The sequence below is a fragment of the Polyodon spathula genome, chromosome 17 (assembly GCF_017654505.1).
Source record: "Polyodon spathula isolate WHYD16114869_AA chromosome 17, ASM1765450v1, whole genome shotgun sequence".
Classification (NCBI taxonomy): Eukaryota; Metazoa; Chordata; class Actinopteri; order Acipenseriformes; family Polyodontidae; genus Polyodon; species Polyodon spathula.
In genome coordinates, this window is record NC_054550.1 from 5,932,944 (window position 1) to 5,958,896 (window position 25,953).

Here is a 25,953-nt window from a genome sequence, read left to right on the forward strand (position 1 = left end):
GTCACTGCAACTGAACAGCAGTTTTAGAAGGTGAAAGCATTAGGTGAGAAATTACAGTAAGGCAGACCAACTGTGCCATAAAACAAGAGACACTTGGCATTTCAGTTTGTCCGGATGGTCTGGATTCAGCAAGGAGGACCAGGTCACTAGCTGACCACATTGTATATTTAACAAAATTCTAATAATCTCCTGGTCTCTGCTCAAAGTTAAGAGAAAAACTGTGGGTTTAAAAAATAAGAAGGTAAAAGAAATATTAAATTGCAAGGAAGGATCGCATACTTCCCTTAAAAAGCTCTAAGATACGATTGCCAAACGTATAGGATGTAAAATGGCTTGCATGTCTTTTATTAATATTATAGTGACTCGGCAAAATTGTATTATTATGTACCTTTTTTTTTTTTTTAATGTTGAAGTGAATGCCCCAATTTGGTTTCTTGGCACTAAAACATTACAAGTGTTGCACACAACAATTACTGTGTGTTGTGGTGATGTACTCTGTGGCTGTTTTTCTCAAGGACAAGCATGTAAGATCTCTTTGGGATGGATTCATACAGCTAATAATGGGATAGAATGGAATGGTGTGGGAGCAGTGTTCTATATTTATTGAGGTTTTCTTTGTTTCCTTTTTACTGGAAACCTCTGCACAGTTTATAATGTATAGTCATCCAAAAGGAGGTCTTCATCACACACAGAGTGAATGTGTGCAGTGATTGATGACCAGGAACTGGAGTGCAGTTACCCTCTTCCCAGCGGCTTTGTGCACTGTTTGGATTGTATTTGTAAATAAATGCTCTTCATATTTATGCAGACCTTATCAAATCCAAAAATATGGTGTTTTATAGCCACCACATAGCTCAGTAATCAAATAACATCACAAACGGATAATTTTCTGATAATATTTCCACAGTGACTGTTTTAAACATGAACAAACACATATTGTACTGATAAGAGTGCTACCCTTTCATTTCAGAAGATCCTGTAACAGGGAATGCTGTCTTTGTAAATACAGGGCAACACCTGTTGTCATTTTTCAGCCTACTTATTGAAAAGTTTGGCGTTGAGCACAAGCTGTTCAAGGGGTAAGCCACTGATGCATGCTAAATACACAAGGTGAAATGGTGCTGATGCAAAAGTGAATTGGCATATGAGGTTAAAATAAAACCGTTGCTTTTCTAGCAGCAAGAGTTTTGTACCTGCCAGTAAGGTGAAGTTAAAATAAGAACAGCTGAATACAATCTGGGGAACATTTTTTATAAAAAAATGAAAAAATCTTGGTGCTAATAAAAATGTTGCCATATTGGCGTCAGCAACAGCGATGGCACGCACCACTTGTAATCTATGAATAAGTTGATTTGCAGCCGTGCGTTGCTGCCAGTAAACTATAACTTGATCCCTGATCTGTTGAATGCTCACCAGCAAGCAGGCGGCAAAGCATAAATAAAGCCTGAAGCGGCGCCAATCTGCATGTCCTTTGGGTGATGACGAGGTGTCAAAGGATGCTTCTGGAGTGTTGGCAAGTGGAATCTAACCAATTTTGAATAAAATGTAAGAAAGTTTAATCCATTTAAGTGTGACCGAGTGAAACCAGAGAAGTGGATACCCCCAGCGGATAGTTTTTTTTTTTTAAGAAGCAAAAAATCTTAAATGAATCAGTATTCAAAGATAGAAATTTAAACTGGCGAGTGAAGTGGATAGTACTATTATGCACAAAAAAAACTTGTATGCACTCTGCAGTATTGTGTATGCATGTTATAAAAGGTGCTTCGTTATATACAGTGTAAGATTTACAAAGCACGCTGGGAGGAATTTGTGCAAGGAAGAAGTTGTTTATGTATGTGATTCAGTTACAGTACAGACAGTAAAAGTCCATAAACAGCATGCCAGGGGTATGAAGATCAAGGTAGTCAAAAGGAATGCCAACCCAGCTGTATTATTTACCCTCATTTGACTTGGTGTATGCTTGGCAGCTGAGGTTAAACTAATATTTACAGAAATAAAACTCCTTAAACAATTCCAGTGTTTGCTTTAACAGATTAATATGTAATATTAAACCATCCTGCTTGGAATAGCCATTTGGCCAATGAAGTATCTTTCTGTTGTACTCTGCTTTTTTGTTTAAGATGTCAACTTCTGTCAGTAACCTTTTTTAGTCCAAAAGCCAGTGGCGATGAGAGGTGAATTGTGTTAAGAAAAAGGCACTGGGTTTTTTTGCGTGTTTTTTGTTGTGTGTGTGTGTGTGTGTTTTTTTTATTTTTTTTTGTATTGTATTGTGTTGTCATATATTTTACAATATGATTGTTTTTATTTTGGAATTGATTAAGGTTACATTGCATGTGTGGAGGTTTGTGGGCAAACAAGAACATTAGCTAACCCAGTGCATTTAAGATACAAAAGCTAAAATTTTAACTGAATAACTGTTTTCCCCAAAGGGATGTGGTATTGACTCCTTTTAGTTCATGTGCATTCAAAGTGCATTGAGCAAGAGGCAAGGCTGGAAATGTGTGCAGTATAGTGCAATGAGTAATAAAGTTCAATGATGTATCTGAGAGCACTTGCTCAACCAGCAAGCACTGCATATAGCATCTATTTATAATATTCATGTACTACTAAGGGTCATCAGCTGTATGGAGGACTTGAAGTGTTTTTATTTTTTTGCAATCTACACCATGCTACAGTCTTGTACAGGACTGTTTATTGCAAGGCTCTGAATTGATTTATTATTGTTAGTTTCTACCTCTCCCATATTGGGGCTTCCATATTTTAAATGTATTTTTTATTTTTGTTATACCAAGTTTTTTCGAATGGTTCTCCAGATTGCAAATTTCCAGATTTCCTGTCTTGTGTTATCTGATTGAGGATTCTGGCATCCTCTCCTAATCCCAGGAGTAATCTTGTGCAACACTAGCAATGCTCATTCCAGTTTCAGGCTGCTGTTGACTGAAATCAGCATTCCATACTGACTATGATGATTTACAAGCATGTGCTATACACTGCAGGGACATGGTGAGCTTTCCTTTTGCAGATGTAGTACCAGAAGAAGCATTCCTCTCCATGCACTGTTAGTACATGAACTAGCTGTCTCCTGTCTCTAATGAGTGATAAACATGTTTTCCTCCTGGCGATATTCTTGTGTACAGTATCTTAGTGGCTTGCAGTTTTCAGACAATTAAGTAGATTGTAAGCGACTTGCATTTTGAAATGGTCATTTTACATGATGCTAATTACTTTTGTGCAGTGCGGATTCATTATTATTATACTTTTTGACTTTTTATAAATATTTATTTCTCACATGGTAGCATACAAAACCTTTCCGTTCTGAATTGGGACTTTTTTTTTTTCCAGTATATTTATATCTAATTTGCATAAACATATATTTTTTTATTTTTAGGTCTCCCCATCCTTTCTCAATAATGTCTGTATGTACTAGGGGTGGGAATTTTGAATAATAAGATACTGCTATATACCAAGAATAAAAATTTTAAATACCTGAATACTCAACCTGTAATTACTCAGCAGTGACAGGTCCTTAGAATGTATCAGCAGCAACCACACACAACTACACACAATGTGAAACAAAAAGAGGCTATATTTGTAGCTTGACTTGTGAACTGTGCCATAGTGTGAATGTTTGATTTCAGCTCCATGTTATTAAATGGGTTTATTCAGCCAGGTTTAATATCTCACAAGACTGTATATGCCAAAAGGAAATGGTATTTATTTGTGGTCAACGATAAGAAGCTCATTTACCCGGGGACTGTTGACAGATACCAGAGAACTACGTTGAGATTCAATAGAAATTGCGAGGTTAGGCGGTTATGGGTCACGGACAAATAATATGGTTGATCTTGCAAGCGTGAGCACTCTTGCTGCCTGTATGAAAAATGCTTTCCTGATAAAAATAGACTAATGGTGCACATCTGTGTCTTAAAAACAATGTGGAAGTCTGCTTTTTTTTTTTTGTTGTTTTTTAATGGTGCTCCTGCGTACCTGTTATGTGAACCCCTTATATATGCCTCCAGCCAAGGTAAAATTATCGTTATTACGAAGTTATGATTTTTAAATTTAACAAAATTGTTACAATATTTGGAAAGGATAAAAATAACTTGTGAAATGAGACAGATAAGCTGGATGTTGTCCAGTTATTGTTGATTTTTTTTATTTCTTTTTTCACATTGATGAAAGCCATCTGCTCAGTTCATTGCTGGCAAGCATCGAGAAAAAGAAATTTGAAAATGTATTTGTTTGACAGGTTTCGAACCATTTCAAACAGTGTTTACAGCAAACATGCACGTTTTTTTAGGTTAGCCTGAAATACTATAAATTGTATCTCTCTCAATGAATTACTGACGTTTAATTTTTTTTGAAAAATTCTCAGTTTTAGGTTTAATGTTATTCTTATGTTACACCTATGGAAGAAAAAAAGAATACATCTCCAAATGAAATCAGTAAATTAAAAAAACTAAATCATACTAGATTATTGCACGTTTCATTATTTTTACTTACTGTTAGCAAAGCAGTTAGCTCTTGTGATGCTTTTTACAGTAAATATTAAGGAAACAGTCATGCTGCTAATGCACAGCACATCCTGCCCGTCAGCATGGCACAAACCTCACTCTAAGTGTTCCTCTTAACTTGTTTCCACTCGTTGTAGCCGGACAATGCTGGTGCCCTCAGCCAAAACAAATGCTGCTCAGTGTATGTTTATCAGGCACGTTTTATGATCTGTGTCCCAGCTGGGTATCAACAAAATACTGCAAAAAAAAAAAAAAAAAAAAAAAAAAAAAAAAAAAAAAAAAAACTGACGGAATGCACACATGTATTGCCAAGCATGTAACAAATATTTATCCTTAGAAAGCCTTTAATATGTCAGATTTGATATTGTGATTTTCTTTCTCCTCCTTTTTGTTGTCTAGTTTTGCCAGCCGGGGGGGTGGCAGCTGTCACAGGAGAGGAAGCAGCCAACCCTCTTCATGGTGGTTCTGACGGACATCGACTCAGACCGGCACTACTGTGCTTGTCTTACTTTCTTTGAGGCAGAGCTCAATCTCCAGGTAAAAGGTCTCGTTTCCCCCCCACTGCTTTGTTAATGCAGAACTGCATGCTGCTTTCAGCGATTGTCATTAATGTTGGTGCATTGAGTGCACCGAGAAGGACTCCTCATCTGTACATGTGTTTTATTTTAGTATTGCAAATAGTATTGCAGTTGTGTTTTCCTCACAGTATCTGTCAACACATGAAGTAACATACTCACCAGGCTTGGAGTGAAGTCCTGCTTTTCAATTCCATTTTCAATTGCTTTTTAAAAATCTATTTCCAGTTCCATTTTAATCAATGCCAACACATCAGGGATCAAACTTGCAATTAGCAGTATTCTGTTAATGGGTTTCTCACACTGGCAACATATTACTTAAATTGAAGTCAGTGTTAGTTAATTAAATCGGCTTCAAATAAAAGCAGTTGGAGGACCACAGAAATTGTTATGGCGCCTAAAATATAAATTCCAATTCCTTTTGATGGAATTGGAATTGGGAATTGATTTTAAAAAGGAATTGGAATTGAAACACAAGATTTGAGTCCAACCACAGTACTGCAGTGACATATACTTGGATATTGGAGAAAAGCCCTACAATGATTTGTTGATATACAATAGCTGTTTTTACTTATTTTTATTCCTCAGTCTTTCCTTAATCGAATAACCTTGATGTTACCAACACATGCCTGTAATCATCTTTTTTTTTTCGTATTTCAAAAAATCATTTGCCACATAAATCACTTTTTATACCTGATAACCCAAGGCTCTGTATATAAGTTCAAGGTAAAGGCGTGATTCCAAAACTTGACTGTAATTCTGCTTCTAAAAATGTGTAGTTAATAAGGAGAACTCTATTCAATTCCATGATTAGTGCACCAGTGACCAGTTCACATGTGTTCCTACTGTAGCTATGAAACCCACAAAAATGGAATTACCGTCCTCTGAATTGGTGTCCATCTGTCTTACCCTGGTGACGTTCCCAAGTTGGTATAAGGAAATCTGGGAAATAACTACCATGGAGATAAAAAGAACTCTCCGTATTTGAAACTGAGGAATCCGGATGGAAGTGAATTCCAGACAGTGCCAAAAGCACTCGGAATGCAATTTATCAAGAAACATGCAAGCATAACTTCCCACAGTACTTGAAAATATTTACAACTTGCTTTGTACACTTGCCCTTCACTTGGGTGGGTAATGTCCCTCCAGTTCCTCTTGCCTATTGTCAGTAATTACAGACTGTTAATTGGATTTTTGATTCTAAGAACAAGTCAATGATAAGTCAGTCCCAAATTAAATTTAAATACTCTGAGCTCTGTGACATCCTACAATAAGTTTGCATAGCGGTACAGTGTCTTCTTACAGTGTTTTCTGCTGTACTGTGTATCCTATCAATTGTTTTTTGTTGAAATGTGATCCATACAGCAGTCTTCACAGAAGGTTTTTTTGTTTTGTTTTTTGGGGGTTTTTTTAAATTTAGAATCTCCAATTATTTTACCCCAGATGTTCTCCCAATTTGGAATGCTCAATTTTTATTATTGTTTCTCCTTCGCCGTGGCGATTCCCCACACAGCCCAGAGACTCTCCTCCGATCCCGTGGGCCAGTTGGCATTTTTTTACACCCAGGATGTATGCAGGCTACCGGTCTCTGGAGGACAAAGACCAGCCCAGCAAATCTCTGCCCCCAAGCTCACTCAGCGTCTGGCCTGTAGGGGTCGCCACAGAGCAGTGAAGAGAAACCGGATCCCATCTCCCCAACCCCGGGAGCACCAAAGCAAAAGCGGCACCCCCCCGGAATCCCCGGTGAGGACTGGCTGCCTCGCACAACCAGGATTTGAACTTGCGATCTCTGGATGTATGACTCACCCTGCATGCTGCGCGGTAGTGCTTTTACCAAGTGAGCTATTCAGGGAGCCTCAGGAGCCTATTTTAACTATTAGAGTAGCTGGGGCATGCAGAGCATTTACAACCAGCTGCTTTTCATTCCATCTAAAGTTTCTCAATCATTCTGATCCTTTAGTCTGCATAAAAATGCACGATGAGTTAGATATAATAAATAATGCATGGTGTAGATTTGTGGGTTTTTAAGTTATTTGTTTTGTGAATGTTAAGTAAGTGCTCTCCTCTTTGATAAGCAATATTGGTTGAACATTTAGCTGTAGTTTGCAAGAATCTAAAGAATGTTAGTATGCAAAATGTGATTTCTCCCAACCTCCCCTAAAGGGGTGCATACTTTTCCAATTACTTTGGTTGGGTTAGAAGCGTTCCATGAATGCATTGTTTATTTCTAAACATCCTGTTGCTTTTCTGTAGCCCAAAGATAACAATGGAACATGCCATGTCATATAGTCATTAGAGAGGAATTTAATATACAGGCTTTATCATAATCATATAATCAGACTGTCTGCCTTCTAAAGCCATGAGCGCCTGCTATCTATGAACTTAAAGTCACCAGTACAAAGTCCAGTAACATTTACTGGACTACACACTAGGGGACACGAAGAAAATAAATTACTGTATTCCTGCCAACAACAGTGTGAAATATATACAGAACCATTTCCCTGTAACTGCATTTCTAATTAATAGTGATCAGTTTGATATATGTTACAGCTCTGCAGGGGCTCCTGAGTGGCGCACCCGATAAAGGCGCTCCGCATGAAGTGCAGGATGTGCCCTGTAGCCTGGACATCGCTGGTTCTAGTCCAGGCTATTCCACTGAGAGTTCGCTGTGGGCAGCGCACAATTGGGTGCATGTCACCCAGGGGGTGGGTGGCTTAGGTCAGCTCGACCCACCAGCGACCCCCTGTAGTCTGGCTGGGTTTGCCTGTAAGCTGCCCAGAGCTGCATTGTCCTCTGACGCTGTAGCTGTGAGGTGGCTGCATGGTGGGCCTGCAGTGTGAAAAGAAGTGGTTGCTTCCGGAAAAAAAAAAAAAAAAAAAACTGCACAAGAAATCTTTTGTGTTGAATTATAGTTAAAATAAAAAACGTATACAAAAGCCATGTATTTTTTTATTTTCCTGTAAGAAAATGTCAATACTTAAGAAATCAATTGATATTGTCTTCAACCCAGGTGAACTTAACTCCTGGAGTGTAAATCTGTTTAGTTTGCCATTTCACTGTGTATTAAATAAAAAAACATCCTTCAGAAAACTTTATTGGCCAATGTGCAAAGGTTTATATAAAATAGGATGTAATGTCTTCAATCATGATTTGGTATACACAGTAATAAACTCCCTTTTGCAATCAGCACAATTCTAGGTCCATTCTTCCCTTTCCACTTGGAATTCGTTTATTCTGAAATATATATTTAACTTGTATATTAAAAAAAAAAAACAGTTGTTGATATTTCAGATTATCTCAAATTCTGTGACCGACCCAAATCAATATAAAAATAGCATTTGGGGCTTTGATGCTCATGCAGTAGTGAAGCTGTCCAAATCACCAACACCTCTTCTTGGCTTGTACTGTATTGTGATCATCTGCAGCTGACTCAACAACTTCCAGTTAACTACGCCAAGCATCCTGTCTGCTCTCAATGGACCAGAAAATAGAGAAATAGTGTGCCCACCTGACTACAGGACTCTGCCACTTGAATCTGTTAGGAATGTTCAACAAAACAAGTGTTTTCGTGACCTTTTTAACACTCCCTGGATGGTCTCTGTCCATGTGTTTTCCAGCATTGCTTCTGGATATTTCATTTGTCCCCTTCTGAGAAGCGTTTACCTTGGATCACAGCTGTCCCGCAAAATTCGATTTTGTAGTGGTTTCCCTTTTCCCAAACATGCCTTGTGAAGTGGTCTGACTGACATGCAATATACAGTAATGCCTGTAATGAGCTCTGATATCTTTTTGCGGCAAATAACTATTTCTTTACTGCCATTAGCATGAAAGACCACATTGAACATTAATTTAACAAAAAAAAAACCCTGCAGCATCTGGGACATGTTTCTTTAGAACACTGTGGGCCTGTGCAGGAACATTTCAGATCCCCTATCCCTCTGTTATATTACCGACTTGGTCTGCTCGGATCTGTACTTGGTGTTTAAACCGTAATTAAGGAGATACTGATAATATGTTCACTCTTTACAGTCTTCCAACTCCAGATTTCAGGAACACAACTGCTTGCAATACCTACCTGCGAATTTATACTTATAAAGTATTGTTTATTGCAGAAATTGATGGTCTCTTTTGAATGTCTGAAGACGAACGATTCCATCAGAAGGTTGGCTTGCTTCTGTGGATTTTAAAGATGTTTATTTTGGCAGTGTATAAGAAGTTTTTGGCAGTGCCAAGGCTAAGGATGCACGCGTGTTGAAGTACTAATGGGGAAGTTGGTTCAGTTAATACCATTCGGTAAATAGGTTATCAGAGTAATGCAATCTCTGTACTAGCAGTTGTGAGAGCTTGATTTTCCCTTGCCCAGTCAGCATTCATACATCATTTCATGTTTCAGTATAGAATGAAACTTGAATACTATTAATAAACATCACATGAGATGACCTACATTTTTGGATGATTTTCACTTTACCTTAAAGTTACCGAAGTAAAGTATTGAGAAGCCATCTAGTGCAATAGAGAACCAGAAACATGTGTACCCTTTGTTTTGGTGTTTTTATATTTGAATAAGAAATTTACATGTCACTAACTGCCCCTGGTCATTCTTGAATTCACAGCCTTGATTTTAACTTGGCTGCAGTAATGGAATTTTCAATCTCATGAAATGTGCAAGTTAAACTAAACTCTCAGCATCTTTTAAAAACTCTGAAACCACTAAACCATTCAGAACTATAACTTTGAATGCTCTGTTAAGAAGGTTTTGTCTGTTGTATTCCCTTCAATTTTTCATTAAAAAGTCAACTGTGAACACTAAAATCCACAACACCATGCAGTATACTTTACAAAACATACAGATAAATACAAATGTACCGTAATGGCAAGTATGTTAAATGCACTTGTCATTAAAGCTTTATCCTGTAAGTCTTACAGAATGGCTGGTTTCCACAGTTTACTTTATACTGTATGTTTTCATACTGACAGAATGGTATTTACAGCTAGTCTTAAGTTTAACCCAGTCACAAGTGTTTATTGTAAAGAAATCCTTGCCAACTAAAAGAAAAATGATTTCGTGTGGGTACAGTATACAAGAAACGGTGTTTGGTAAGCATTATTCTAAAGGAGGGAGAGCCACAACAACACTATGTCACTCACATTACTGTGTAAAACCCCCCACTTTACAATTATTTCAATTACATTCTATTGCTTATGTTGTGCTTACATGTCTGAGCCTGCAGTAATGACAATGCAAAACTGTTGAATGTGGCACATAAGACATTAACACACTGGGATATTATATAGTGATCAATTAATTAAGCCAGAACAAAAAAAATCGAAAACCTCTATAACGATTTTAAATGGAGTGTCCCATAGGCAGCAAGCCTTGTGTCATTAGTATTAATTTGCTATGTGACAGGTAGAATCGCTCAGCATTCACTCATTGGGATTTCAAGTCAACACCGTTTCTTTTGCACAGTTTGGTACAAAAGAAAGTGACCTTCATAATAAAAATTGTCTGACGAGACCTTTTGATGAAATCATTGAAAAGGTCAGAGGGGAAAGCAAGAAATTTGTATTGGCATCTGAATGCCAAGCTAGTCCAACCTACTGAGGTCGAACGAGTGTTAACGTTTTCATGAACTTGTGGGTCTGGTTATGATTCACTTTTATTTACAAAGATAAAGATCTGCAGTTCCTTGGGGAGCGGCGGGGGCGGGGCGACGACGACATGAAATTGCAACACATTCTGAAGTTCTAATTGAGATTTCTCTTCACTGTCAGTCTCTTCTGAAGCCCTGGTTTTGCACAGTTGTTGTGCTTCTGTTTTCACATTCACAATTACAGTGTTGCTTTTTTAGGTGGTATCCATCTTTTAAACATGTTTGCAGGAAATTCACAATTTCAAACTGTGATGGATTTATATCAGTGTACATCAGGTTACGACAACATCCTGTTTGGGTATTGCAGGCTGGGGAATACAGTCTCACCACGAGGAAGTATAAGTAATTTATACCTACGCACAGAATAATTTACAGCAGGGAACACATTAAAATGCTGTATAATTCAACCTAGGAGATACAGTGGAGATATTTTTATGAATTCCCATTACAGACGGAGATCAACACGTAATATCATTTGTTAGGTATAATGCAGTATATTCTTATTCAATATCTTCTTAGTATTAACTACATTTGTAAAACCTTGAATTTAAAATTAAGTTCAAGAATATATATATATATCATCTCAATGAATTTATATACACATTACAATAATACTTGTGCATAAGACGTTTCTTCTGCCAGCAGATGGCAGTAGTTTTTATGCCCAAATTGTACTCCAGTTCTATTGATTAGTGTGGCTGGCACCCTGCAACCAGGTAAAAACAAACAAACTGTATACTTCAGATCTGTGTTTTAAGTAGGGTTTTGTTTTATGTAAATTAGCAATAATCACATTAACAATTTGTTCTTCACCTTTTGTGCTTCTTAATTAAAAGGAAATGTATTTTTGAAGGCAGAATTTGAATGCTTCAACATATAAATAAGGCTTATTTTTTTCAATTCTTAATATCTTGTCCTATTTCTTACACTCACTATCAGCACAGATTCATGGACTGAATGACAGTTTTTCTTTTTGTTAAATGGTGTCCTTTAATGTAACTATATGATAAACTGTATACGGTCACAAGAAATTTTACTCATTCTTAAAATAAAAACTTCTATTGCTGGCTGAGAGCAAACCGTGCTAGTGCAGAACTATAGAAGGTAAATTGGAGATCATACAAACAAAAGACAGAACTTCAAAACTGCAAACAGAGCCACGTCTGTGTCGTATCTCACACCACACCTGTTTAACGTCCTGTAAATGCCTTTTGAAGAAACGTACTTTGAGTTATTAAACAGTTCGCAATTTGAGGAGGTTTACCGTAAATTGTTGGAGTAGAGACCGGATGTTTTTTAATTCTCATCCCCAGGGGCTGCATCTTGAGCAAGTTATTTTAGATTCTTCAAATATTTTCTTAAAGTGTGTTTAACCATGGATAGAGCATTTCCTTGGTGGAGCATACAGAGTAATTAGTTAGGTTTTGTAAGTATTTGGGGGGTATTTGTACGTTATTCTTTGAGCAAGGAGACTAGCTGTGCCTCTCTACAATGAAGACATCAAGATGTTTTCTGTGGGATGTGGTTACAGTTTGGTTTTTTTGTGTCCTGCTCCGGTAATTTGAGTGTATGGTAACTAATATTGATATGCTGTTCCAAAAGCAATGGTCTGTTTCAGATTAGCCTCGCACATTTAACAAATTTTCCTTTATCATTTCCTATCAGTTGTTCAGCAGATTAGCACTGAAACGTATAATCTTTTAGCCTCAAAACACTCTGATGCAAGAGAAAGAATGTTGATTGGGTTTTTTTTTGTTTTTTTTTTTTGCCTACGCCATGCCCTTTTAAAGTTCAGCTTTTTCTGGAGGTGTTTAAACTGAATTTCTTGAATTTAATGCGCTCTATGCTCTATGTGGCTGGTGCCAAAAATCGAATAAAAGCTACAGGTGTATGTAAAGGGTGCTCACGGGTGTTGGTTTAGAATTGAGATGGTGAAGGAACGGTGTGTGGGCTGTGTTTGTTTTGTGGATGCAAATAAATGCACACGAACACTTCAACTGCAGCATTCTGGTCTTTTGAGTCTCCTAGCCAAGGCTGCCCGGTCACATACCAAATAACTTTTTTCTCAGTTTTCTCTGGTGCTTTGCTGCTAATAGTGTTCACTGTTCCTGTCTTCCAGGGTTCAAAACATGAAGGAGAAGAGGAAGAGGATGAAGAGAGTGGCTTGATACAGCCAGCGCAAGTATTTGCACCAAAAAGTCTTGTACTGGTCTCAAGGCTACATTTCCCCGATATATTCAGGGTAAAATACAGCAATATCTGGTTCAGTGTTCGTTTATACTGTAAAGGTTTCATTCTGGTTTGAACAGAGACCAGCAAACATGAGAACACCGTCTTATGATATGAACACTTTACTGCTGGAACACAAGCATAAATACCAAGCAAAACTTGACTTGCAGTCAATGAAAGATAAAGAAAACAAATAGGTTTTATTGTCTTTGTTTGGGTCATTTTGACCTGGCAATGACTGCTGTATTAGCTACAGGTATAGTTGGTATCTAAAATAAGTTAATGATCAACTACAGCATGTGTTTTGGTCTGTGACACAGGTTTTAGTAGTGTCAGGTAGTCACTGTAATTTGAGCCTAAACCAAGAGTGCTAAAGAGGATCAGCACTTCAACCTCTAATAAACACAGAGTGGTGTTTTATGTTCCCATAGTGAATACAGCAGACACTGTAGAACGGAATCATAAGACACAGATAGTTAGCATGTTGGATTGCTGTTGCAAATCAAACAGTGTGACTTGCAACAGGGTAATGTAAATAATTAACATGCATGATTTAAATGCTATTACGGAGTTTAAACATTTTGGTTCAAGAATGCACAGTTTGAAAACAAAGTATAGAAAATAAATTGGAAAATGTGGCATCATAAATGGTCAGTCAGCAAAATGTCTGTAATTAAATGGACGATGTTGCACATTAGGGTTATTTTACTTCCTTGCAAACAGAATAGACCTTTGCATTGCAAATTAGATTAAAGGGTCATTGCCAACAGCTAAGAAATGAAGGCCAGGTAATCCTAAACTCCTCTACCGACTTCACTGAGAGATTCTGAACAGGTCATTTATCCACGAATTCCTTCGTGCTCCCTGCTGTATAACTGGACCTCACTTGAAATGAGAGAAACAGTGGTGTGTGCCCCTATGAAAGTCTATATTCTGCTGTTTTTAATGTTATCTGAACAAAATAAATCCTCATTCATATGTAAATGACCATAAGCAGTAATGCAGTAACACATAGATGTTGGCTACAGCCTTTCTAGTTAGTTGCATTGCTCTACTGTGTTTTACACACAAGAGCCTCACTGTAATATATAAGCTAACTGTAATAAACATGTTTAATATTGAATATCTGCATGTTATAAATACATACGAGTTTGTTTATTTAACTGTTTAAAAAATAAATAAAACACACATTTATTTTATCTTCTACATTCTACAGCAGTGCAGAAGTGTTTGCCAGCCCTAGTTTTCTGTTTAATGCTAAATTGTTGTTTGTGACTTGATTTCAAGGTTGATAAAGGGCTTATTACCCCTGTTCACCCCTGTTTTTAAAAACATGTTTATTAAAAGAAGGTAAACCGTAACAAGAAATGTTTTTTAACAAATATCTTCTGCGTCGAGGGATGTTATTTTGTTAAAGTTAAAATCATTTTTCAAGTGTGTGCAATAATTATAAAAATAGGTTCCAAAACCGTACCATGTGTGCTCAGTTTTTTTCTGTCCCCACAGGCTTGCCTTGGCTTGATCTACACGGTGTACATTGACAGTCTGCACTTCCCTCTGGAGGGTCTCATTGCAAACCTCTTTACATGCCTCGTACCGGTGGCTGGTGGTTCTCAGGTGAAGAAAAAGGATTTATTTTCCTTGTTAATTTAATTTTGGGAGAAAGCAAACAATTCCTTAAATATTTTCTGTCTGAAAGGGGATCACAGTTCAGCTTTGGCTCGGTCCCTATGGTCCAGTTTTCAGAGACGGCTAGAATTCCATTCCAGACTGAGGTCATAAGGGTTAATTTGGCACTTGGATTTGTTACTGAAAAACAGCAACAATAAATCAGAAGGTAGACATCTCTGTACATTTAGGGCATTTAGAGTCTATACATTTGCTTCAAAACTATTTATTTTGTGTTCTAAAAAGGAGTCGTGGTTCTCCTTGCCCTATTCAGAAATGACTTTGCTGTTAGACTTGCTCACAGTATTGCTAGGTTTTGCATTCATTGAAAGTGATGAGCAATTTTAAGTTCTACCCAGGCTACCATCTACTTTAAGTGAAAAACGTTGATGTAGAAGCTCCTACAAGTAGCAGAATCTGTTTTTAAGTTGCCTGAACTATTTCAAAACGCTTGTGACTCATTGCTGAAGAATAAACTGACGTTTGTGTAGAGTGGAATTATTTTGCTGAAGTGTAGTTTTTTTGATATATGTACACATTTTTTCTTCTACTTGAAATGTTTGTCATTGAATTTATTTAGGGTTTTTCTTTTTTGTTTTTTTTAAATTGTCAGTCTTCATTGTTTTACAGTTATGGATGGTGTATATAGTGGTATAATGTTATGTATATAGTGGTATATGAATCTCTGTCTATGAATCTCCCTTCAGAGGGGAAGTATATATATATATATATATTCTATACTATTATATATATATATATATATATATATATATATATATATAAATCTTAATATGCTATAAATGCTTGGAGTTGCACACTCCTGTAAAAAGTTATGCAAAGTAATATATAAACTTCATTTATGGTGGTCCTTGTTTGATAAAAAACCAACCAGCTGTTGTAGTCTGACCAGCCCCTTATGTTATGCAAGAACAGCAGGGTATCTGAGTTTAAAAAAAGTCATTGGCACAGTTAAGTGTGTGACATTTATTTTCTCTGAAAGAAGAATGTAATATTCTTCACAGTGTCTTCCAGACCTTTTTTTAGATCACCCTTGCTCTGCAGTCAGTTTAAAGCAAAACAAGCATGTTTTATACACTTAACCAAGGTTGAAATGAGGGTCGGTATTTCGCCTGTAAAACAAACGCTTTTCTTGCTAATGCTCTTGGCATCTGAGAGGGTCACTTGCATGTCTTTCTAGATAAAAAGATGAAGACAGTTGCTCTTTTGTGAATTTTTCATTATATTCACAGATGCCATCCTAGCTTTAATAATCAGTGGATTTGCAAAATGGTTTTAAATATCAGCTGTGAGGGAGTTCTTTTATATCCGTGCCAAAAAGGGGTTCAGATTAATGAAAGCGGCACAAGCAATGTGTGTGTGTGTGTGTCTATATATATATGCACATATATATATATATATTATATATATATATATATACATATATACACACACACACACACAAAAGTACAAATATCACTCAGTTGACTTTTTTTTGTTTGTTTGTGTATCAATTGTCAACATTTCAGACCCAGTACCCTTGCTTTAGGGTTAAAGGGTTAAAACCAAGGCTTTAAAATGTAGTGTAGCTCTTCAATTCCTGTGCTGTAGACATGGCGTTTGTTACACAGTATAACACAAGAAGTGATAAGGCGCAGCAGTGCTTAATGTGTTGAGTTGCCTTTTTAATAACACAATCACCATATCTGTGATGTAAAATAAGCAGAGCCAAGAGATGTTACCAGTGATAATAAGAGCTTACAGCATGTATTTTAAAGTTTCTGATAAAAAAACAAACACATTTTAAGTAGGGATATCTTTGTGTGTGTGTGTGTGGGAGGAGGGTGTCTGCTTGTGACTAAATGTACTAAAACCATGTTTTATATGTTTTTGCAGACTGAAGATGAATTTGTGGTAGGCTACGCTTCCCTTGGAAGTTGTGTTGGCTTTTTCTAAACTAGCAGTGATGCCTTACACCTTTATGTTGTGATCTAGGTCTGTTTATCCAGTAGAGCCGTTTTCACCCCACCCTTACTGAATTTCAAACCGGTATTTCGATTTTTCATTCCGCTCTTTGTAGCCCTAGAAGTCTATGTTTGTTTGACATTGAGCCCTTTTTAGATTTCTAAACTTTTCATTACTTATAAACGTATTTTGTACCATAAATGCATTATTTGCATTCTTAACAGTCCACAACTGCTAAACTGCAATGAATGATACAGCCATATACAACGCACACTTGTTGTATATGTGTGTGTGTGTTTTTTTTTGTAAAACTATACAAACACTTTATAAATAAATGTACCCTTTAGCTAGGAAATTGAGGGACCATTTACTGCATTATCTTTTCAAGCCAACATGTTACTGCCAGTCAGCTGCCAACCAAAACCATTCTGTTCATGGATTATCATGCAGTGACACATTAAACTAGATAGGAGCCATTCTAATGGATCCCCTGTAACTCACAAGGGTGTCTGTGAAGCATAGAACTATTTCTGAACTTGGAGTGGCGCATCATCCCTCAGGACTGCACACTCTATAGATCTTTTACAATCAGTGTCTATGCATGTATGAACTGTCTGCGTACTGTGTATATTGATACTGCCATACCTACCAATTTGTAATGCATCAGAGTGACATTTTCTTCTTCTTTTCTGTTTTCGTTGTAGAAAATGTTTTCCCTGGGAGCGGGAGACAGGCAGTTGATACAAACTCCATTAAACAGCAGCCTTCCAGTGACCCACACAAGTGTTGCTCTCCTGTTTCAACAGCTAGGTGGGTCCCCTATATGATCTTTCTTTAAATGTCCAGTACCTGGTGTCCCTAGTGTTTGGATGTCCAAGTTTTTAAGCAGTTCTTCCAGCAAGTGGTCCAAAATAAGCATTTCATGTGTATTTATTTATTATTATGTGTCTAAAACATTGAACCACAAAAGCACAAAGGAGATGGTGTGAACATTATTGGAAGTATGTATTCAAAAGGAACACTCATTTCGGGCCCACATTTGCTCGTCAGTGTAGTCTGTTAAAAAAAAATTTTAAACACCAGGAATATATAGATTTGTTAAAGTTGATTTTAATCTTGCTGGGCTACAGACTTCAAATGTTTCATAACAGAAACTAATAGTTTTGGATGTTTCAAACTGTAACTGTCCAGCTAAACTTAATAAATAAACATGCAGATTCATTTTTAATCATAATGTTGTGCCCCTGTGTTGAGAAATGCAGCCTTTTAATTTTGCATGAATGATAAAAAATATTGCCTGTTTTTTTTGTTTTTTTTTTTATAATACTTAGAATACAAAAATTTACAAACATGTTGACAGTGTTTTTAGATGTTTTTGAATTTGATGTGAATTTTCAGTCTTTTCCTTCCTTCAGGAAACCTCATTTGCCTTTTCAGTAAATGAGGATGGATAATTCCTACACTTTGTTATATATATATATTATATATATATATATATATATATATATATATATATATATATATATATATATATATATATAGTTTTTGCAGAAGTATTCACGTCCCCTGCAAAGTTTTTACTTTTTGTTGGCACCTGAGCGTACTCCAGAATGCTTTCAAATTAGACTGCCACCCAGACACTACCCAGCTCAGGTCACCCTCCCAAACTGAGCAGCCGGGCAAGTACGAAACTTGTTTGGGATGTCACTCTGAATCTAGCAATGACCTACAAAGTCCGAGATGGGAGTCAGTGTTCACACATTAACAATAAGCCGGTCCCTACACAAAGCTGGCCTGTATGAACAGGTGGTAAGAAATAAGCCATTGCTCCAAAAGCCTCATCTTAAAGCATGTATGGAGTTTGTGAAAAAGCATGCAGATGATACTGGGGACATGTGGAAAAAGGTTTTGTGGTCAGACAAGACAAAAATTGAACTTTTCGGTGTAAATTCTGGTGCAAGCCCAACACTGCACATCACCCAGTCAACACCATCCCAACTGTCAAGCATGGTGGTGACAGCGTCATGTTATGGGGATGCTTCTCTTCAGCAGGGACTGGGAAGCTTGTCATGATAGATGGGAAAATGGATGGTGCAAAGTACAGCCGAATCCTTGCGGAAAACCTGTTTGAGTCAGCCAAGACTCTGAAATTGGAGAGGAAATTCACATTTCAGCAGGACAGAAGCACAAAGCCAAAGCCACACTGGAGTGGTTGAAGAAGAAGAGAATTAATGTTTTTGAATGGCTCAGTCGAAGTCCTGACTTAAATCCAATCGAAAATTTATGGCAAGACTTAAACATTGCAGTCCATTGATGATCCCCAGCAAACTTACCAGAATTGGAGCAATTTTCCCATGAAGAATGGGCAAAAATGTCACCAGCCTACTGGGCAAAGCTAGTAAAGACCTATCCAAAAAGACTCATAGCAGTAGTTGCTGCAAAGGGTGCTTCTACCAAGTACTGACTTAAAGGGCTGAGTACTTACGCAACCAGTAAATTTCATTTTGTACATTTTCTTTGCAAGTTTTGCTGACATTTAACCTCCTCCTCATATAACAGTGATCAGGGTAACCTGTTTGTTTGAAAAACTGTGCATACATTATTTGTAATTCAGCAAAATGTGACATTATTGGTAGGGGAGAGAGAGGGACTTCACAACAGGCAGGCCTATGGGAATTAGCAATATAATAAGTGGACACAGTCCAGCTCATTTTGATTTAAGTGTGTTTCTTGTGGTTGGCAGTGTTCTTTATGAAAATTAAATATTATTATTTTCTTTTAGTTTTAACAGGATAAAATCAGATTCAAAAGTACACAGCTATTCCACTCCAGAGCCTGATCTTCTCAGAGCACGGCATGGCTGGTGATTTTAAGGTTACTGGAGTTCAGGTCAGGGAGACTAGTGTGACGTTTGCTTTTAAACCTCCAGTAGCAGGTTAAGTTGTACCCTGCAAATGGAAACGGTAGCACTCCAGCTGCGACCACAGTCCAGAATGAGACTGATCTGTTCAACCCCTGCAGCCAAAAATTAAATCAGCATTATGTTTTACAGTGCGCATAACAAACAGCACTCACTGACGGACTCTTAATGGTACTAAACAAGGATCACAGCTGTTTACGAATGGGTTTTGAAATGACGCTGTTGTTGGGCTGTAGTCTGCTTGTTTTTATACAGTAGATGTGGATCAGTCAAACTGAGTGCCTGTTCTGGGGGACTGAACAAAATTTCCCTTTTACATTTTATGAGCTCATAAAACTGTTTAGTTGTTTTTTTTAAGAATCGTACTGTATTTAGATTGTTTTTGATTCAGTTCAATGAGCTGTACTTTGTCTCTCTCTCTCTCTCTCTCTCTCTCTCTCTCTCTCTCTCTCTCTCTCTCTCTCTCTCTCTCTCTATTTTCCAAAAAGCACAGTCCATTAACTATTACATTCTTTTATAATAACTGTAATAGTATTTCCCAATGTCATGGCATACAAAAAATATTTCAGCAGCACAATATCTGCTATAATGATTTTGTTAAAGTTGCCAGTGCTGTTTTAATTTTATAAGTCAAAATAAAAACATGACCTGTACAAGAAAGAATGGTTTATATACCTCGTGGTTATATAATACTGAGGCAGACTGGGTTTGGTCTGAGAAGCTCTGTGTAAATAAACTGCAGATCAAATATCCATGTCTTTATTGTACAGGAACAGTGTTAAAAAACAAAAAAAAGTCAACGACCCTTATCTTGGCTAAAACCATAATAATAAAAGGCCAGCATCCTTCAATCTTGATTTGTAGATTGCAATCTCTTTGGAATTACAACATAATTAAGGAGTTACATGCAACAGTGTGCACAACACATGCTTTTGTTTTGTTTTGTTTTTCAAACGCAGAATGCATTGAAGTCTTGTTTTTCAAACAAATCACAGAATCACTAGATTTAAGTGAGCAGTAAGGAACGTTGGGTAGTGCAGCTGCTGTGAGATGACTGGACACCTGGCACAGGTTGAAGGCGAGATATGAAGTTATTTCAGTGCCTTATTGCTTTTAGCACACTACTGACACAGATCTTTTTCATTGAATACTCAGGTAATTAGTATGTTTACCTTGTACTATAGGATCAGTGTGAGCCATTTAAACTTGTTTGGCACATTGGAGTTCATCAAGCTGTTTTTTCAAAACTTCTACAGATTTGGCTTTTAAAGGAATTAGAATTGGTCCTAGGCATGCTAATTTTGCCACTAGGGTAGAATCTTAACCAAGCTACTGTGTAAGCTTTTAGTACAAGGACAAAATGTTTGATCATGTACTCTAATGTGTGAACTCCCTGTGTTTTATACCACATAATCCTACAAATAAGTGTAGTTGTTGTGAAAGTGATTAAATTGAGGTTGTAGTACGTGTGGTATTGGTGGTGTATCAGCACGATGCCATGTGTTGTATCGTGTGCATGCTGAGTTGTTTATCAGGATGCTGTGACAATGGTTAGCTTGGTTAGGAGAAATGCCTTGCTTGAAATATTCTTTTAATTTCCTGTCACATAAAGCACTTGCCATCTGTTTTGGAACAGTACTGATACAGAGCTACAGTATTCATTTACAAATCTGGCTCTATGTGCGTTTGGTTTTATTACAACAGAATTGCAGACCTGGAGGTTTTTCTTTTACTTAAAGGACCAACAACTTTATGAAAGGAGCTTTAATATGTTTTTGTCATCCACTGCAGTATGTGTTGTGTTGTGTGTATGCTTTAGCTGGCAAAGTTTACTCAAATCAAGTGGTCAAATCTTTATTATATACAAGATACACTATTACAAACTGTGGTACTGTATGATTTATGCACAATATATATGGTCTGTGTGTTATATGCACAGTGAAAGTTATATTGTGAGTGTTTTTAAACTTTATTCTAACACAAACCATAAAGTCCAGCTGTGGAATCTGTTCATAAATTACGGGAACTGTGAAAAATACTTTTTATCAACCACCAGAGTGATAGAGGAGGGAAAAAATGAAATAAATGTTTGTGAAAACAGAAAAGTGCTAGTTTTCTTTATTTATAGAAAGGTTTCAAAGGTTAAGGAAAAAACTATGTTGAGCTAAATAAGTGTTTGCACATTGAATGGGGGAAAAAAAAATAAAATACATATGCATCCTTTTAATTAACTGAGTGGGGTCGTGGCACAGTCAACTATATACGGTATGTAGACCTTTGCTTAGTAATAACTTTATGTATTTTTCTCTAATCACAGGCTGCTGTATTTAATATATTATACACTTAGTGCCTTTTGAAAAGGACATTATGCTAATGCACTATTAGTCTAAGTATTAGAGGTGATTTTATGCAATTCATCCCATAAACTGCTGTTTGAACTCTTTAGTTTTTTGGTGGAGCAAACTATAGTACCCTTGAGCTGCTGTGCTTTTAATCTAATTATTTATTACATTTATGGAAATCTTTTTTTCTGGTAGGTGACCTTGAGGTGGAAATAGCTGCATTGAACATGACAGCATAAGACAAACAGAGTGTTGTGTTGTCGACGGGATTAGTGAGTGAAAGTTGACATCCCAAGGAATACTTTGATGGAAGTCAGCATTACCTTAATAATGAAGAGGCCAGGCTTGCAAATATCAGTTTCTGAAGACTCTGCCGTGCTGCTGATGTCATGACTGGCAGCCCAGTGTAGATGTTGTTTGTTTCTAAGACAATGCATTTTGATTGGGAAATAATATTGAACCCAAATCAGGTAAGTTGATGGTTTGTGGTCATTCTGATTTCAGTCGTCAGTCAAAAGCTTTATTAATCCAGATGAGTCAATTGAGAACACATTCTCATTTACAGTGACAACCTGGCAAGAGGCTCACAACACCACAGCAAAGAACGTGAAACACAAAGAATAAAAAAAAAAAACACATAATCACACAAAACTCAGCAGCAGCTTTAACAGGCAGAAATGCCAGTCAGCACTGACTCGACTGTACGTCGAAAAGCAGCCTCAAGTATGAATCGTTCTAATTGTAACTTGTTTTAAAACTCATTCCAGTCTTTGGCTGCTGCAAACTGGAATGAGTAATGACTGAAAACTGGGAACAACCAGTTTAATACAATGACTGTAAATACACCACAGCAATATACTGTTATACTGTAGGACAGTTATTATCAAAATTCTTTTCAAGTCCTGTTCAAGTTTGAGCTTAGATAACTTCCAGTTTAAGCCAGGTGGCGCCTTGCATTGAGAGTCAAGCTTTGATTACAGCAACAGTTGCAACAGGGATTGATGCAGAATCGATATGAAGAGATATTAAACACTCAGGCAACTGAAGATGACCTTACACGACTCTCCTTCACAAACCCTACCTACCACAGACTCTTACAAAACAATAGGTACCACCTACGTTGTGCAAGAACTCATTTTATTAGTAGAATCCTTAGTGCAGGTGTTGAAAGAAAGGTTATGTTTCATTAATACGAACACCCCACCCTCCAGTGCTTTCCTGGCAGAACAGGGGCATCAATGTGTACTTACAACATGCAATTATGAAGAGTATCATGGTTTAGTAAAAGATAGGCATTTTGTTCTGGGATTAGGAAAGACGGGCTTGGGCCGTTGACTGTTTTGCAACAGGCATAACATACCACATATACCACTAACGCCTGATTTTGTGTTTGTTATTTCAAAATAAAAATGGGAGAATTCCATACGTGAAAAGTAACGTTCACAAGCTCGGTTACATCATTTCTTGGTTGACTGCCCCCAATACACAAATCTTATTTCAGCCACCATGACAACTAAATTGCTGTTTGTGCCAGAGCATGTTTTGTTAATTTGTGTCTTGACTACAGTTTGATATTTGCCAGTGGTTTTAGAAAGTGGTTTAAAATACTGGTTTAGGAAGCAGAGAAATCCCATCCAAACAAAATGTTCACCAGTCCTTGCTGGAATTGGCTGGTTAAGTTATGTACGTCTTTGCTTCAGGGACACTTCTGTTACCAAACTACTGAACCCAGAAGGCAAGGCCCAGCCTAATCTCCAGCTGGACTCATCAGGTGCCTGACAAGTATGGCTTGCTGTCTGATTTGCAAAGGTGAGGTGAACTACCCCCTGAAGATTAACCTGTGTGAACACAAAGGCAATTCAACTCTCCCTGTAGGCACCCAGCCAAGATCAGCCACTCTCCACAAGCAGGCTCACATGACTCACCCTGCACTCTAAGCACTACTGCCTTTACTGAGCGAGCTCCAGCCTTACTTTTTGTTTAGTACTATATTTCCACTGGCAATGCTACTGTGCTTGGCTTTGTTTTCAGATCTTGTTAAAGTAATTATTTCAAGTGCTATGGTACTCTGTGTGCAGAATTAGTGGACAGATACTGACACTGGTGTATTTTCACTTTTGAGCTGTGTGTGCTTGTGTAATCCACTTTGGGGACCTTGCATTAACCTTTGTTACCAACACACAGGGAGAAGGACTGGCATTAGAGAAGAGCTGTGCTTTTAGGGGTAAAAATCCAGAACGATGTACAGTATTGTTGAGTGTCAGCTGATTGAATTCAGCAGAGACCCACAGCATACCGGGTAGAGGGTCGCCTAGAGAAATTTAATTTTAAATGTTTTTTAGGCAAAAAGTGATTTGTAACCGTGTTCCTTATCTGCGGTTCAGCCTTCATTACCAGCATTCATTAGTCATAGGCAATACAAAAGGCTTATCCTAATCCACTTGGAGCTATTACCCCTGCTTTAGCATGCTGGAATTCTTCAATAGTTGGCCGAGAAATAAAATGCTTATCATTTTACTGATCTGAAGTAGTGAACACACAGTACTAACAGGAATTATTAATGTGCAAATTATGAAATGCTTGCATGTGCGAATTTGAAATAGGGTAGAGGACATGCTATAAAATTGTTTAAGAATTTTATAATATTGGTAAAAGGCTATTGTGCAGAAGTGTAATAGGCTGGTATCCCAGAAATGCATGCTGTTAACACACCAGTCACAAGAAACAATAAACACATTTTGCTTGTTTCTTTTCCAAAATGAGCTAATATGAAATTGACAGAATATTTTTGGAATTACTTGTCACCAGCCTAACTTTACCATTGTCTTAGAAACACGTCAAAGAACTGATTTTTTTTTTTTTTTTTTTCTCGGTCCGGGGATCAAGTCCTAATAATCTTGCTTTACTGCAGCTGTACTCTCCCTGGCAGATGTTGTGGTTTCTTGTTGGTTTACACCAAGTAAGTTTTTGCAGGGATCATGAAGAGCCTTGTTTACTCTTGCTCATAAGCATCACTGAAAACATCAGAGTATCACATGTTGCTGGGTCCACATAAGTTCAAAACAAAGTTGTGTTTTTATTTTGTGTTTTTGTTTTTTTTAGTTTTTTTTTCCTGCTTGAACCCATGCTCCATTAGGGAAATGACTCACAAGGAATATAGTAATCTAACGCTTAAATACGCCACAGGCTTTCCCTATGGAATTCCTTTTTTCCCAGACCCTAACCAACAGCCTTCATCGTGTTACTGGAAAAGTGCCACGGACGCTTTGCTCCTTCTTCACAATAGGGTTAGTCCCTCAAGCCCAGGGTTAAGTCACGTTGGCAGTGCCAAATAGGTCTGACAAAAATACGTAGCAGTACCTACGCGGAGAATCCCCAAAAAACACTCTGGGGAAAGCACAAGCGATTCGGCCTTCCAAAAATAAATTGTGGGTCAATTTACATTTGGGTTACTGATGTAATCGACTGTACAATCTTATAATTATAGGTTGTACTTTTAACCAAGTAATGCACCCATTATAATGAAAAGGTGGCCTTTTTTTAACAAGTTCTGAGGAATTAGAGCATTTTCCCCAAAGCATAGTTACTTAATACCACCTTAACTACAACTACACAAACTGTATCTCTTTAAAATAAACTGAACTGTCATGAGAAGCGCCATATATGTTTTGTAAATGTTGCCACAATGGGATTTTAGCACTGTTAATACCGGCGTTGATTGTGTAAAGTGTTTGTAAATTGTTTCTGTGAAGATTTTTTCTTTTCACTCCTTTTTTTTTATTATACTATTTTATTTATTATATTGTAGTTTGAGGGTGGTGCGGTGGTTAGCGCTGCTACCTTACAGCGCTAGGGTCCCAGTTTCAAATCCTCCCTAGGTGTCTGTCTGTGTGGAGTTTGCATGTTCTCCCTGTGTTCACATGGGTTTTCTCCAGGTACTTTGGTTTCCTCCCACAGCCCAAAGACATGCTGATCAGGCTGATTGGTCACTCTAAATTGCCCTCTATGTGTTTGTGTGTGTGTGGTGCCCTGCGATGGACTGGCGTCCTGGCTGGGGTGTAGTCCCACCTTGCGCCCTGTATCTGCTGG

At 37.4% G+C, this 25,953-nt stretch overlaps 1 protein-coding gene across 6 annotated transcripts in view; it reads left to right on the forward strand.

Moving 5' to 3' along the window:
* LOC121329748 (myotubularin-related protein 13-like) overlaps window positions 1-25,953 on the forward strand; it is a 126,362-nt gene that overhangs the window by 44,959 nt on the left and 55,450 nt on the right. For 5 of the 6 annotated variants that reach the window (XM_041275499.1, XM_041275494.1, XM_041275495.1 and 2 more), the window contains exons 3-6: window positions 4,914-5,051; window positions 12,863-12,985; window positions 14,479-14,589; window positions 17,307-17,412. In XM_041275499.1, the coding sequence (XP_041131433.1) occupies window positions 4,914-5,051; window positions 12,863-12,985; window positions 14,479-14,589; window positions 17,307-17,412 (478 nt within the window). Of the gene's footprint in view, window positions 1-4,913; window positions 5,052-12,862; window positions 12,986-14,478; window positions 14,590-17,306; window positions 17,413-24,756; window positions 24,824-25,953 lie in introns of those variants that run through there. The other variant, XM_041275498.1, reaches the window with a different exon arrangement.